At 33.6% G+C, this 17276-nt stretch overlaps 1 protein-coding gene across 3 annotated transcripts in view; it reads right to left on the bottom strand.

The window, feature by feature from the left end:
- Positions 1–17276, bottom strand: part of LOC142986377 (solute carrier family 7 member 14) — a 229566-nt gene that overhangs the window by 92207 nt on the left and 120083 nt on the right. For all 3 annotated transcript variants that reach the window (XM_076134848.1, XM_076134850.1, XM_076134849.1), the window contains exons 7-8: positions 3737–3945; positions 770–941 (exon numbers count right to left, since the gene is read on the bottom strand). In XM_076134848.1, coding sequence (XP_075990963.1) covers positions 770–941; positions 3737–3945 — 381 coding nt within the window. The remainder of the gene's footprint in view (positions 1–769; positions 942–3736; positions 3946–17276) is intronic.

The raw sequence follows: 17276 nt of genomic DNA, 5'->3' as shown, positions 1-17276 counted from the left end.
GCGTCGTTGGCGTGAGCCTAAGTTTTGAATAATTTAATAATCTTGAAAATATATTGTTAATCAAAGAGCAGTTTACAAGCCTAATTGCTAAAGAAAATTCCCTTCTCAATTGTATTTAAATTATTACATGAAAACAGCTAACCATTCAGTACATTCATACGTAAAATCACGCTTTGTTCTCGGGGGTTGAGACACTAAAATAAGCCACTTGCACACATCGTTATAAACTTCTCGTGCTTCGTTTGCATTCAAACATCTTGTCTTACGATTTCCATATAAATTAATGCTCTTTGCATGATCAAACCTCTAAATATTTTCAAATCATAGACATTTCTCAATGAAAATAATTTTTTTTTCCAAACCACAATGATTACATCCCACGCTGTTACTCAATTTTTCATAGTAACAACAAACATACAATTCAATGAGTGCAGATGCTTCTGTATTTATATTGACATTCATTCCTTTTTTCCTCGCTTCTAACACTCACTCATACCAACACCAACGAGGATCGCAGAGGTACAAAACTAGAGATTACGACAACTAAATTTATAAAGCAATCAGTATTTTTAGTCTTCTTTCCTTATAAATCTCAATCATCAATCATACATCATGGTCCTAATGCCCAAATATTGTAACAAACAATCTAACACACACAAAACTAATATTAAAAGTTTGCGAACGCGTTACGAACTTCTACTCAGTAGTGATGTTTGCGAAAAGAACACTTCATAGTACTATTCCTTAAAGAAATGAGAAAATTACTCACCGATAAGCGTTAGCATCATAGAGCTGCTAACGTAGGCCAGTAAGATTATTCCGAGACTACACACGATAGCCAACGGAATGGACCGCTTCGGGTTGTTGGCTTCTTCACCGGTCGTCGCGATGATATCGAAACCGATGAAGGCGTAGAAGCAGGTCGCGGCGCCACTGAAGACCTGGGGACAATAGAAACGAATTTTAACATACGTTTGGAATTAATAATTAGGAACATTTTAACATATTCTTGAAAAGGTATTACTAGATTATTTAGCAAAAGAGTTTAAGAAGTCCTAAAATCGTATTAAGATCATAATTGAAATCTTAATAAAAGAGCCAGAATAATGATAATTACTAGCCTTTTACAGACATTAAATGGTATGTGAGAGTTGATATCCTTTTTAAGCCTTCTCAAATATCAATGAACGCTTTTAGCTGATCGACATTGTTAAAGATTGTTTAGCTCTCAAATTGATTGGCGCAAAATATGAACTTAAAGCGCAACTCCTTTTATATTCAATAACCTCCCTGATCAGAAACAGGTATGGTCTTTCACTGCACTAACACAAACCAAACTTCTAACTTGTAACCGAACATGCCGTAACCCAACGATAGTTCGCCATCTCAAGAAACAAGCGTAAAGTTTGCCGCTAATTGACCGGTTTATCAGGATTTGAAACTATTCCCCACTATTACCTTACACTCCCGAACTGTGGTCTTGTCGAAGAGCACACTTTCAAACTCCTCTGTGTAACTTACTCCTTTGTCGTATCAAACGCTTCAACTTAGCGAGCTTTCTGCATAAGCAACAAACACTGCAGCTAATGTTTGACGTATTCATTATTTCATCCATACCCAGCCCGTAATGTGTTTGCAATTTAGCTTTTAATCCATTAGTTATCATATTATTGACATTATTTACGACATCGAATATGAGTAATGACTTTGGTAATTGATTGTTACGTGTCGTTAATGTCCTGTCGCAGTTTGAATTTAAACTGGTTTTTATGATTTGCATTAGTAGGTATAAGCTTTTAAAAAAACCAAACGTAAATAATAGGAAATGTCGAAGTTTCGAAAAGATAAAAGGCCAGATCGCTGCTTCTTTAAGCGTACTCCAAGAAATTGGAAAAAGTGAGTTTAGTTGTCATCTAATTTAACATCTTTCTAATTATATAAAAAGTTAAAGGTAACAAACAAAAAAAATACAGTCGAATTGAAAACCTTCTCCTTTCTTAAGTCGATTAAAAATGAATGCTATTACTGGTGTAATTAAATTTTAAAAGAAATTTTAATAATAACATTATTTATTTGAAGTCTTCTGAAAGAAAATATAACTGAAATGAATTACATAGACCAAAAATGTTATTTCGTGATAGGTATAATATTTTATTCTGCGTATCAAGCTCATAATTTTCAGTGATATGTTCGTTCATCATTAATTACTTTTAAATTTCAATCACTGATCAATTAGTGGTCTCATTTTATTATTGCTCAAAGAACTGAATAATTAACTGTATGCTGATAGTCAAAAGATAATTTAATTATTTTGAGTTTCGAAATAATTATAATTATATTTTACAACCTCATTTTCAGTATATCGCGAACTTTAATTGATGGGAATTTTACGTTAATGAGAGCTCGACATGATTGAACGACTAATTGATCCCATTTAATTCATATTTGACTAGAATGACTACTACTAGACTATTTTTATTATCAAGTTGGTTTCAAAATAAATACAAAAATATCTGAGAGGAAAAGTGGCTCAGCATTCTAATATATCAGGAAAAGTGTTAAGTAAACATTGTTCAATCAGTCTTGAACGAAGGCGATGTTGTAGTTTGGAATTCTAGAAATACTACCGAAGCTACATATAAAATTTCGTTACTGTCTTTGCCGCAAGTGAACAATGTAGACTAGCAAATAAACCAGACTCTAGAACCAGGCTTTGAAATTGTTTAAAGAAATTGTATTTCTCTTGTATATTTAAATTTTCTTCTCTCCTTTCCACCCTCGTCCTATCGTCCCCCTCTCTTTCTGATTCATGCCATTCCCCATTCATTCTCCATTAATCATGCATCCTGTACCTCGATTTTCTACTACTATCGACCACCGACAACCGGCTAGCTATCGAAATTTTGACAATTAGAATGTACTGCCAAAAAAGTTTCTACGACGCCCGTCAGAGGCGCTGATCAGATTTTCATACAAAATTTCTCGATGACAGGTCGATTGTCGGTAGTCGATAGTAGTAGAGAATCGGGCTATTGATCACTCTGACACTAAGCCTTTCCATCCCACTTCTATATGTATAGATAAATAAAAGAATACCAACTAAAGCACGTCCTAATCATGGCAATCTATGTCAAGACTTCGCCTCACGTCTTAGAATCGATACATATTAGTTTCACACTCGGCTAGCAACATCTGTTGCTTCTAAACTGTACATTTCCCACTTCAAATGAGGCGAGTGGTACAATTTAAAACTGGGATACGAACTTGGAACTGTACAGCTGCAGAGACATATCTAGGTGACCCCGGAGTCGGAAACTCATGGGCCAATACTGTTGGTTTGTTTAACGTTAACACGACCGTTTAACTTTTTAAAATATGGGATTAGAATGACACGTTTACAGTCAGCGATGTGGAGAAATTCTACGATATTTTGCGGTCTATCCGGCCGAAATACTGTTTGTCTTTCATCGTCTGATAGAATATTCTCGATTATTGTTTGGTATGTGATAGCTTGCCCTTGATATTAAACCTGTAGGCTAACCTACTTTTATAAAATAAATGTATTATAAGGACTGAAATTATAGACAGCAAAACTCAGTATAACCCTATGTACCGTTGTATACAAACGTTTACAATATGTGCTACCTCTAATACTAGTCTACGCTACTCAACGCTCTTCTTAGGGTCATAAATACAGCTGATTAAGTTTATTTAAAGTACATAAGGAGTTACTTACGCCGCTCCATCCGTAAGGCAGAAATCCGTTGTGTTCAGTCCAATTCCGTATGTCGACGTAGAATAATCCAGCCGTCATGATGAACACCCATACGCTGAGGTTGATGGCATTGAGTACGTTGTTGAAGAACAACGACTTTCGCACCCCAGCGACGAGGACCAACATCATGAGGAGAGAGATCGCGAAGGCCAGGAGGTCCGGAGGCTTACCTGTTGAAGAAATTTATCATGAGTATTTGATAGACTCGCTTTTGTGTACAAATTTGGGTCACACCGTGGCTGTTCATATATAAAATCATGCCTTTTTCCGTAGGAGAAGCCAGAGATATAAGAATAATGTGGTCACATTGTGGTCAACCTTTAATTTTAAACTTTCGATACTGTAACCTTCGCCGAAACGTCAAGCGCTCCAAGATAAGTGTATGTTCGTCTTACGTAATAAATTGTGTGTTTTAACGACTTCATTTTTATGTCAAATAATTATTAACGGGTGAAAATATGTTTTAATGAAGGACATCATTTCGCATGATACAGCTTCCCAATGTGAAATTACATCCCAATTAATACAATATTCGCCATATACTTCCAACGTTAAAATTAATTAAGTATTCATGTTTTCTCGAAGGTGACGGATAAAACTACAACCCTTTTTGACCAATTCCTAAATATAAACTACAATGAAAGTCGCTAGTGGTTATAGAACAAATAATATCTTGACCTACGTTTCGACATTGTGTAGTTCAAGGAGAAGGTCAGATGTGAACTAAGACGATCATTTGTTATTTGCTCAAACGACCAGAGGTCTTTAACCTGACCTATTGTTATAGCAATGTTGAGGGACCTCGACAACTGACGCGAAGAAGTGGGACAAATAGAGTTAAATTGGTACTTGAGGTTTTATTCACATGTAGTGTTGCGTAATCTTATTTTACTAATAATATAATAACAGTATACTTACAAATAATGCGAAAGTTTGTGAGTATAGAATTATAGATGTATGTATGTAAGAATGTTTGTAACTCTTGTGCAAACAATCTAAGAAACGGATTTTAGTGAAATTGTATACACAGATAGTTTATAACCTAGATTAAATCATAAAATACTTCCACGGGAAATCATTTTTCTGAATGACGAAGTAGCGGGCGTAAGCTAGCATAGAATAATAGTGTTATTTGCCTAATGTTATGTTATGTTTTTATTATTAAGATGATTTTCGTTCTAAAATATATGAGATAGCGATTGTAGTTCACAATCAAAATCAAAACATTTAATTACGTCAAATGCAGGCACTTATTATTGTTAAAAATACACAAGGTTAATTTATTGCCAATTCGGAAGTTAAGGCCAATAAAAAGAACTGACAAGAAACTGAAATTAAGATAGGAAAACTGAAAAAAAAAGAAATTCTCGATCGTCTATTGGAATATTACAGACAATAATTAATGTGGTTAGCAGCGAAAGTTCCTTGTTACAGCGAACATTTCAACCAAGTATGAATGAGAATCGAACGCAAGGAATGCTTACAAAGGTTACATTTTAACTCGGTTTAAATGTTCAAAGCTAAATGTAAAAGAGTCTCTGTACAATGAATCGCGATCGGTAACATTGGAACGAGTTTAATTGAAATACGGCACATATATGTATATTTGAACCAACTTTTGGACGTATTCGCCAACTTTGTATTTCGTAACAATTGGGAACATCATTCATAATAAGAAAGAGAACATAAGTATAACTGGTTCAATGCTACACAGTAGCTCGATTCTCAATCACTATTGACTAACGACAACAGGCTGGCTATCGAGATAATTCGCACGAAAACCTGATCAGCGAAGCGATTGCACGAAGACTCCTAGCGGGCTCCGCAGGAACTATTTTTTCAGTATATTTTAAATGACAAACTCTCGATACTCGATGGTTTTAATTGTAGAGAATCGCGCCATTCGGATCGCCATTAGTTTCGGAAAAACACAAGAGTGAATCGATAGAAACATTGTTTTTCAATGTATTCTCTATTCTCACACAGTAGTGATACAGAACAAAAACTACAAGTATTGACAAAAGATTCTTCTATATTTCGCGTTGCCTTTGTACGAAAAGATTCGACTTAGTACCTCCAACGAGTTCACACGAAAATATTTAGCGTCTTCCCTTTCAAAGGTATTTGAAGTTTTGAACATGTTTAATATGCTTTAATTAGCTTTGTGCAGTTCTTACGGCCTAAGTTAAGACTTTTTTTCCTTTGAAACTGCTATGTGTATAGGATGTTTTTAAGATAATAACATAATATGTAATAACAACAAATAAAAAACATAATATGTATCAATAATAAAGTAAATCAACCAAAGATAAAACTAGCTCTCACTATGTACCTACCATTTTGTTTCAACCCTTACATAGATGTTATAAAATATATTGATGATATAATTTAATTTGTAATTCTGACGATATTCTCATTTTTTTATAAAATGTCGCCATAAAAATGACAACGTTCGTAGCGTCTTGTCTGAAGTGGTTGCTACGACAGCCTCTGCTACGACTGCCACTGCTACGTCGCCCGCTGCTACGACAACCACGATTACGACTGTGCCTAGGAGAGTGCGAGTGCGTAGAGTTAGAATTATTCAAATAAATTCATGAATGTACATTCAATCTCAATTAATAAGTAGTCTACACTTTTTAAGATATTCAATAACGTACTCATTTTTTTAAAATTTAATACTTTTATTTCTAATGCTAAATCGCACTCGACCTTAGGTTTAACTCTTCTTTCCTTCCTGGAAACAAATCTAGGATGGTAATATATACGCTAAATTTATTCTTAAATTATTGAGATACTTTCATACACGTGTAGTATCGTAAGAGACTACCTAATTATTTTTATTTCAAAGAACTTTATTGAATGTCACTAATCAGCTATATTTTTCTCAGACTCATTCAATCCAACCAGTTATTGACTATAATTATATTATTATTAGTCAATACGGTACTCCATTTCTTTTACAAAGAAAGTTAAAGATAGCTGTTGCCCTATTTTTATCTAAATTGGGTCAATCCGATATATAATCAGCCACATAAAAATATAATTGGTGTATTATTTTGTATTAAGGGCCAAATCGTTTCTGTATTAGTAGCTCTTAACATTATACTTATTTTTCCAAAATAAATTACTTCAAGTATTTTTTTGAAGAATACGGTACTAAATTTCGAAAATAAGTAGTCTAATATTATGTACTTCTCTAAGGTTTAACGTAATGTTCCAAAAATTCCATTTGTATAGGCAAAATAAACGTTTGAGCATTGGTGTGCCATCTATGAACGATAGCGGAAACTAGGGAGACAGTTCAGGTGCAACCTGTATTTATTTAATAGTTCAAGTGACAGCGTCGAGATGGCGTTGCATGAATAATTTGCTAGTTTTGCATCGCGTTGATGTCGTTTGTCTATAAAATGGAAAACTAACATTTATAACGATGATTTTATGTTTTTTTATAGATGAAATTTTGTGTTTTATGCTGTACAATATGGTAAAAATTTAAAATATTGAATCGAAAAGCGATTGCGAAACAGATGTCCAAAAAAATTTTATTTTTGGATATCTCTTTCATGAAACGAGATTTATACATGATTTTTTCTTGAGTGATACAAGTAACTATTTAGGCATGAATGGTATTTCAAAAACAATATATTATAAAAATATAAGAAATTTTGAATTGGTAACAGAAAAACCTTCTTGTTTTGATTTAATCGCGAGTATCGAACGAACTCTACTTGACCATTTAACTACTGCTTGCAATTTACATTCAATTATAAAATGAGATAAAATTCTCTGTTCTGTACGAGAAGAAGGCTTGATTTTATGTGAAAAAATGTCACCAAAAGACATGTTTTTATAGTACTTTTAAGTACTGCAACTATTAGACAGATTCTTATAGCTTTGTTAAGACATTAGTCCCTGTATTTCCTGTAGAACAGCATTGTTTAAAATATTCATGTGCACTGGAACGAAGCTAGCAATCTAAAGCAATTTCGTTTCGTATCTAGGTTTATTTTAAATATGTATAGAGTGTTAGAGTGGACTCGACGGACGTTCTTATGTAATATTAATGAAGGATCGATGAGCAAAGATTCCTTTAAGATATTCGATTCGATTAAGGATTACTAGAATTTCTTGTACTATTAAACTGTGAGCTGTTGTGTTGATCATAGTAAGTAGTAATTTACCTTAAAAAATAAGTTGTTATTTATAATTATTATGAAGACATTGGAAAGGTATTTAACAGAAGTTAGACAATTTCAATGGTAACGTAATTATTTATGTGTTTTTCTTATTCGTCTATTTTTTCTTATTTCGTCTATTTTCTTATTCAATTTTAATGGCTATGAAGACATGTTTTTGGTTATAGTTTCAACATTAAATTAATCACAATAATGAAAAATACTTTAAGTGGTTTTAGTAAGCAATTAGGCAATAAGACAAAATGTAAATTAGCTTATTAATGCTCAGATTCGAGGGCTCGATTTTTATACGCAACTAATATGCCTATGTAGTGCTTAGTAAAAAATAAACAATGCTCAGTTTTAAGGGTGAGATTGATATGTAAAACGTGTATAAATGAAGAGATTTGTTGAACTAGAAAAACCAACCAGTGGAATTTTCATTGATCGCTTTGTTCAAAGGTTGCATAGCTAATGACCAATTGCCACCGTAATGGATAAACCCTAAATGGCTGAATGTTAATTAAATTGCCTGCTAAAATAGCCTGTGGTGGGACTTGCTATCGGCTAATGCTGGGAAATCCCGTATCATTAGCTAGTAGGCAAATCAACGCATAGTAATTAGTGGTACGCTTGAAGCTTTGATCACCGAAACGAATAAATCGCTTCGTTTTGTTTCAATTAAACTTTATTAGGCTTTCCAATCTTTCTATTTAGCTACATTTTAATGCAATAGATATCTACATGGCTTAACCTAACCTTCTTATTTATGGGATAAGATAATTGGGAGACGCATCGAGCACATGACATGGACGCATTTCGGAATGATCGTTCAGAAAAAGCCACCGGTGAGGCAATTTGGAAAGAACGAGGCAGAGTCCATGCCCAGTAGTGGGACGCTCAAACAGACTTAAGATAACAATATATTTGGTGTACAGCATCTTAGATCAACATACAGGGTCTGAATCCCTGTAAGTTTCTGAAAGACATTCCCAAATTTAGTTTCTTCGACCTTAAAGTTACCCGAGATCTGGTTCCTTAAATAAAAGAATTATATTATTATACAGAAACATTTTGTAATTTTACAGCACAAAGAAACAGTTTGCTTTGAAACATATCACTTTATTTTTCTTTAAATATTGCACTAGATCTAACAACGAACTGTAGTTTATTTAAACCTAACACTTTATAACAGCACAATATATGTCACAAGGCTTTCATCTACCCCTTCAACAATAGAGATATGGCCGTGAACTTCATAGTGCACTTAGCGCGGTAATAAAACGGGTTACAGTAATGGCAGATAATAAGGCCATATGACGCGGCACTATGGCCTCAAGGACAATGCATTAGCTTGTTATATATATACGAGATAATAATCCAAAGAGCGTGATTAAGTTACATACTAGTTAGTATACTACTGTGTTCTATGTGAATGTATGACATGTGTGGATGTGAATGGAGCAAAAGAAGTTTGTGAGATCGTAGCTGGGGGTGTTCTTTAGTCTCTACCTTCTTAGCCCATTGGAAAAGTATGTACCTATGCAGTAGATGAGTTTATACTTAGACAAAGATTTGTGATATTTCTATTACTTCTTACGAATTCAAAGTAAAACATTTTAAGTTAAAAAGTAAGACGTATTACGTAAAACTAAACTAAATATAGTTTTATTCTGTGAAATAAATATCTCTAATATAGGGATTATGGTACAATACTACCTCTTATTATATTTTTTCAATAATAATTTACGCAATTTTCTTTGATCCAACCATTTTAAGGACTTAGCCCTCGCATATTTTGGGAGAAGACTTGTACCCAGAGTTTCAGAATCAGTTCAAGCATTTTTGTGATCCATAATATTTTTTTTGAACAGTGATAGCCAAGTGGTTTATGTTGGTACCTCCTACGCAAGTGGTTGCCGGTTCGAGCCCGAGGCAACAAAACAATGACTTTTCGAAGTTATGTGCGTAATAGAAATAATGATCACTTTTTCCAACGGAAAAGCCTGAGAGTTCTTTAAAACACTTTTTAAAGGTATGTAAGTCCCCATCCGTAATCGGTTACCGTGGTGGACTCAAGGCCTAACTCCTCCCTAATTACGGGAGGAGACCCTTGCCCAGCATGGGACAGTAAGGGGTCAAATTTATTTATTTATTTAATATATTTTAATATATAATATTTGTGTTAGGCTATAACAGCTTTTATCAGAAAACTACGTTATTTGAAATTTCTTTCCGGACGTTTAAAGCTGTAACTCATTGTTTGGAACAATGCCAATTGGATGCGCATAATCTGGAGCACATTAACAACACTAGTGCGAATTGTGGAGGCATAAAATATAGGGGTCTTATTCAATATTATAACGGCCTCTGTGGCGCGGTGGACAAATGAGCGTCATGCTTTTTCTTGAACGTTAAAGGAGGTCGTGGTTCCGATCCCATACGAAACAGAAGTCGCGCGACTCAAGAACAATATTTAATTTAAAAAGTAAAAGTGTGTACTATATATCTACATGATTTAAAAAGTTAAGAAAAGTGCTTGCAGAAATTTTTATCCTTTGAAAAATGGGTCGGCAGTTTAAATTCATACACGATGCTTACTTATGTGACATTTTTCAATCAGCGAAAATACCATCAAGAATTTAGACATTGACATTCGAAAATGCTTCACAAATAAAAGTTCAGATTACGCAAGTGTTGTTAAAAAATCCATATGCAACTAGGTAGAAACTGAAAAAACACTGTCATATTATTAAACTCATTATTTTTATTGAAAGAGTTCGAAGGCCGCTTATATTAAATTCTTCTTCGAAGCAAAAACATCTGTTAGCAAGACGTTGTACAATGATCAAATCAAGTTTAAGATGTCCTTGTGCTAATTTTGTTTGTAGCTCGCATAAAGGGGTCTGTAGTAGCAGTACATTTGGATTATGAGGTCATAGTGTGACCCTTCGCTTTCAAAAGAATATTTGAATAAAATTCCCCCTTGTGAAGAGTGGTCAGCCTTGTGTAGAAGTAGTTAAAATTGTCTGAAGACACGATTACCAACTTGAAAAAAAAAACTGTTTTAACATGTTGTTACCAGTTATGTTCAGTTACAAAAGAATAGTGAGTTGCAGCGAGATTTTTCACTATGACAATACATTATCCGCATTGCATTGTAATCCGCAGATTTTTTTGTTTGTGTTGTTGTCATTTGTAAATTAATTTTAAAGTATGTCTTTAAAGTTTCAATAACAGATAATCTACAATCAACAGTGATTGGATGGCAACCCAAAATTTAAGGAGACAAAGATATTTAAGTTATTTTCAGCGTCAAAAGTTTTTTATGGAAGCGAGAATATATTATTATGTAGTACTGAGTGCTCGTAATCGCGCCAGAAGACATAATCAGTTATTATTATAATTATTTATTTGGTATCTAGTACGGTAAACAAATACTGGCCAAATGTGATCTAAATTCACCGTTCCTATTCGGTCCAATGCAACAAAATCATTCTCCTAGATATAAATATTGCGATTCAATTGCGATCCAACAAAGACGCTAACAAAGAACGTCTTAAGAGTATCGTTGAGAGTCATGTGACTGGAGAATAAATCTCCTTGGCGGACATAAGAGGCTTTACTTCGTGCAGTTGTATCCAATGCATTGTACCGACATTTTAAGTACTTTTATTGAAGCAAACAATATCAGAAGCATTCTTAACGAAAGAGGTTATTGAAAAGCATGTATTTTATTTATTTTATTGGCTCTATCGTCGTCTAGTGTCTAGCACTTTTAAGTTTATTTTTATGCAGTCCTAATAGATAGGTACTTCTATAACTGTTACTGTAAAATGTAATTTTATGTGTAGTTTTGTTTGAAACAATAGGCAAATTATCTTTACGGCTTGTTTTTAAGAGAAAACTGAAATGTGCTGACAAGAAGAAGTCTGTCCCACAACTGGGCAAACCTCTTCTTGGAGCGAGGGAGTGGTAAGACTTTGAGTCCACTACGGCGGGGTTTGCATATTTTAAGAATTTTTAAATATATGGTACTGATCAATATATAAAGATGTTTATAAATACATAGTTTGTTATGTACCAAAGTTGCTGTTAATACTTTAAGACTTTTCATATTATAGTGGATGTTTCCGCCCAAAAATATGTTTTAAAAGATTTTCCTGTAAGACGGATTTTAAGGGATCAAAGCATACCTGTTGCTTATAACTTTTGTGGGAGCCGTTTGGTGACGCGTACAACGGACATGTCGAATCGGTCCCGTTGATGCGGATTTGGCGATAAGATTGTATAAGTTCCTTACTCGATATTTGAACTAACGTTTATCGAATTTACTATATCCTTTTAAATCCCCTACATATTGCTTGCATTCATCGAGCTGTGATATACTTAATTTAATGTTGAACATCTGGATCGTGCATTGTTTTATTCACCAATGCCAAAAATCTTATCTTTTATCTATCTAAGTTTGCATAACTCAAAGGTCTGTCTGACTGCCATAGTGATCTATTAACGCACAGCCCAAACCACTGGATAGATCGGGCAAAATTCGGTATGTAGGTAGATGTTATGACGCAGGCATCCGCTAAGAAAGATATACAATTAAGATTTTGATCAATTCTATCTCCAAAGGGATAAAAAAGGACATAAAAGTTTGTATTAATATTCTGTCCTAAGTCGCAAACCACGCGGATGTAGTCGCGGGCGAAAGCTAGTCTACTATAAAGTGGAAAAATAGCTCCGACAGCGCAATAGAAACAGTTTCTTTATTATATAATTTGTAAAACCGAATTTTGCGAGCTAGAATAACAACGAATGTACAATGACATTTTAAAACGTGCGTTTGAATTACAAAATTACTTTTTACTTGAGGGTCTGTTACAGTTGGCCTTTATGGCAGCATTTGACAGGGGTGTTTGCAACGTACAGTAAAAGGGTGAAGCTACGGGCCAAGCCCAAAGGTTGTACCTATTAAATATGTTTCAGAGTTTATCACTTTCGATCAAAGTTAAAAGGGAGGTTTTAAAAGTAATTAATAAAACAAACGCGCTTATTTCTATCAAAACTTTGGTACCGATTAACCGTTTAGCGGAAATTGTTAGTGGTTCACATGTTTTGGTAGAATAAGTTACCATAGATTGGATTTTTTTTAAAGATAACTCCCGCTCTAAGATTTGGTCTTCACTTTTACAAATATACATACAACGGACACAAAGTACAACCAGACGCCGAAAACGAACCATAACCACTAAGCAAAGGGGGCCGTCAAAAAAAATCGTAGATAATGAAGACGTTATTATTATGATTAGTTATTATTGATAAAATCTTGTAAGTTAAAAAATTTAGCATATATTTTTAATGTTTTTATGTTGGTAAATAGATGCTAAGTGATTTTGTTATAATTTTTTTAAAAAAACGATAGAATTATGTTTTAGCAAAAATTTCTGGACTTATTGAAAGATGATACATCTCTTAGATGGGTTTACACCAAAAATAACAAAATTTTGTAAAGGAAAGTGATATTTTTAAAGAAATGCTAGAAACTGTGTTTTGTTTCCACAAAAAACGAATTGATTTTTCGGAACAACCTAAATCAATATAATATGAGCAGTTAATAACTCCACTATTGTTTCATATGAAAATTCATTATCGATATCGAGTTTCACTCGTTTGGCCTCAACTAATTAAAAAATGATTACATTTTATAATTATTCTTTACATACCGCGACGTAAAAGTAGATAACAACTTGATTATGTGGATAATTAAACCACAGAGTAATTAATAGCGAAATAATATTCGACAAAATTGACTCGTAATTACATTAATTACATGTTAATTATGTGTTGTACGGCGGGATGCTTGTTTATTACTACACTGTAACATTTGTGTTTGATAATCTTTAATTAGGATATCACTAGAAAGCTGGAGTGTTTGTTGTTTATCCCTAGATATTAAGGCTCCTATTTAAAAAATGTATCAGATTAAAACTAGAGATTACTGCTAAAACTGCTCTAGTACTTATATCAGATTGAGAGATTGTAATTTTATAGCAAAGTAAAGGATGTTGTATTTTTCTAATTAGCCTATTGCTCCGTTTAAACTATACATACCTTACCTTATTTCTACCTTGTAAAAAATTGCTGTGCCTTAAAAGGGTACTAAGTTTATCAAAATTCTAAATATAAGATATTTTAGTGTATGTAACTTAGTAAGCAATAAATGATTTGAATTATTTATAATACGTACGAAAAGATTATATCAAATAAAAATACTTTTTATTATTCTACAGCTATGGCAACTTCGTATAAAATTTATTAAGAAAACTCGAGATACAGGTTAAAATACTTTCAAAAACTTCCACATCTAAAAACTAAGTGCTTAAAATAACTTTAAAGTGAGTTCTAAAAGAAAATATCCGCTAAAGGAAAACCAAGGTATTTCTCGTCGAACAGAAAAGGATCAAAGTATTCAAGTTAAAGTAAATCCGCATGAACTAATTACATAAAAGTTCATTGGAAACTTGCTAGCGTTTGATGTTGAATTCCTTGGCGCAAACGTTCAATGGTTAGAAAAGCATTCAATAAAAAAGTTCTCCTTCTTTAAATAGTTTGAAAGGATTAATTTGCCTTATTTTAAAGTTGTGGTTGGTTCACGTTAACTTGTAAATCTTTACTTTTACGAACTGTTTTGTTACTAGTAGCATTAATTGTTACAAAACGCTGCATTTGAGAATTGTTTTCTCACTTAGTAATACTCTTTTTATTTCAGTGCATTTCTTATCGTCATCTTCGAGAATCAACATTGATTAAAAAAATATACTCCGTGATTATCTGTATTTTTAGTAGTCACAAGGTTTTCCTTTGTTAATGATACTATATTTATTATTATGTATTTTGAACATAATGTCTTACATTTTATGTAAGTGGAAATTTTAAATATGTCATTAAACGTCATAGTAAAAACATTTATAAATACAGTTTTACTTGCCGATGACTGTGTTTTATTAATTTACAGATTAATATAAAAAAAACAGTCACATAAGGTAAGATTTCTTGCTAAATAAGACACGTACAAAAGCCAACAATTCTTTCCAATAACAACTGGAAATTGGCAAAGAGAAGTGAACCATGTTCGTACGTTTCTGAAGCCTCTTACCGGCTCTTTGTAAGTTAGTGAGCTCTACTAACCTTTTCAAACCCTGCCTTTGTTACGGCGCTATCGATTTTTAATTACCCGTATCAAAGCTAAGGTGTGAACTAACAAGCCTTTGTGCTCATAGTTCAATTAATTTGGCAATAGATTTTTACTGGCACGTTCAAAATTTAATATCTAACGGAGAACTATCTTATACATCCAGATAAAATTATCGCCAAGCGCAATACCATTCGACTTATTGTTTTTATAAAATTGACTTTAAACACGGAAAGTTTTTATGAAGACAAAATAAATGAAAAGAAAATTCGTTAGCGGAATTTTAGTATCTGAGATGCGTGTAAGAAATCATTTCACGTCAATGTCAAATATTGATCGTTAATTCGTTCGATTCGTCGATCGTAGATTTTACATTTTTATATAGCTCTAGCGAACTGGAATCCTTATTTTCCATAACCGAATTATTACCTCTTTAATTTCAAGTTATACCTACAATGTTCCTGCTAAGACTAATAAAGTACTCGCCAAATTGCCTTCGAACAATACCTAGGTTCATCAGTAATTTAACATATTGTATTGGCGTTTATCGGGGAGTGCTTCACGTCTATTTGAGTTAAGACAATTGGGGGCCGGACAATAGCAGTGCTGCGTCTCCTTGATTGATTGAGTGCGATATGTGAGTGGCAGTCCACTGAATAACACGTCAAAGCAAGATTTCTGATAAACTAACATATTGATATAGTGTATTGTATCAGACTAGGTTTGATTGCCGGGTCACGCTTATGGTAGTAAGGTGACTGCATCTGTGGCGCAGTTGGTAGTATATCCGACTACTATCACGAGGGTTCGATTCCTGAGTCGGGCACCTATTAGACATTAATGTTTTTGTATCAAATTTAAAATAAATTGTAACAGTAGGCTGGAGTAAAATCTGTTAAACCAGTTATCTCTTTACCTATTAGAAAGGACTAACATTATTAATAGCGGAACGTGGTAGTATTTCATACACCTTTGCCAACACCCTCGGTTACGAATAATGGTACGGTGATGAATGATGATGACATTTTCACTGATTAAGGAGCCAAACTAATAATAGTACTTAGCAATGTGTGACATGACCATAACTTCTTGGTAACATCTAGAACTGTTAACGTCAATGTGACTGGCGAATTAGGTCTTACTTCGAACTATTAAACTAACTCCGGTACTAACTGAGTTCGTAATATGAACATGACAGGGAACATTATATTGCCATTTAGCTATAACCTGACAAATCAAATGACAGTTTTATTGTTATTAAGCTATAAAACAGCTGCTAGAAGCTCACATCTTTTCCTTCGACCACGCTTTCAAAAATATATTTTCTGCATGTTTTGTGATACGATAAAACTACGTTATTATATGGTAAAAGTCTTCTCTCGTAATGAGAAAGGGGATAGGTTTTAGTCCACCACGGTCGTCGAGTACATTTAAAGCCCTTCTCCCATTACGATACGCCCGCGCGACTCTAGTCTCGCAGACTAGTCGCCACGAAGTATCTCACATACATTTGTATGGAGACTCTCACATTACGATACTGGTAGTCTCCATACAAATGTATGTGAGATACTTCGTGGCGACTAGTCTCCGAGACTAGAGTCGCGCGGGCGTATCGTAATGGGAGAAGGGCTTAAAGGACTTTCAAAACTATTTGAAACTTTAACGCTAGCAAGTTTTCGTCAAGATGTTTTCCTTTGACGTTGAAGCAAGTGATAATGTTACATATTTTTAATAGACACGCTATTTTGACTGCTTCTGTGGCGGTCGGTAGTTTTTATTAATTATAATAAAAATGTATCTTAATAGTAGCACAGAGGTCGGTGACCTGCTTCGTAAATGGCAATAGGTTCGCCCTTTATAATATGAAAAAAAAAAGGTTTTTGAAGAGCATAGCGTAGTTGTCTTGGTTTTGAACTTTTACGCACTAGCATCTAAGAAGAAAACTTATACCACTGGACTCTCTCTGTAGGTGTCTTCTTTACTGTATCTATGTAAGTGTATAATAACATAATAATAATATAATGATACCGGTAAATAAATAGAACGCCTAATTAAGTAATTATGTTCGTTCATGTGCGCTTGACTGAGTACAACATTTTTACTAATATATTACATATTACCTTCGATAACA

The sequence above is a fragment of the Anticarsia gemmatalis genome, chromosome Z, assembly GCF_050436995.1.
Source record: "Anticarsia gemmatalis isolate Benzon Research Colony breed Stoneville strain chromosome Z, ilAntGemm2 primary, whole genome shotgun sequence".
Classification (NCBI taxonomy): Eukaryota; Metazoa; Arthropoda; class Insecta; order Lepidoptera; family Erebidae; genus Anticarsia; species Anticarsia gemmatalis.
Note: the sequence above shows the minus strand (reverse complement) of the source record. Positions and strands in the feature narration are given on the sequence as shown.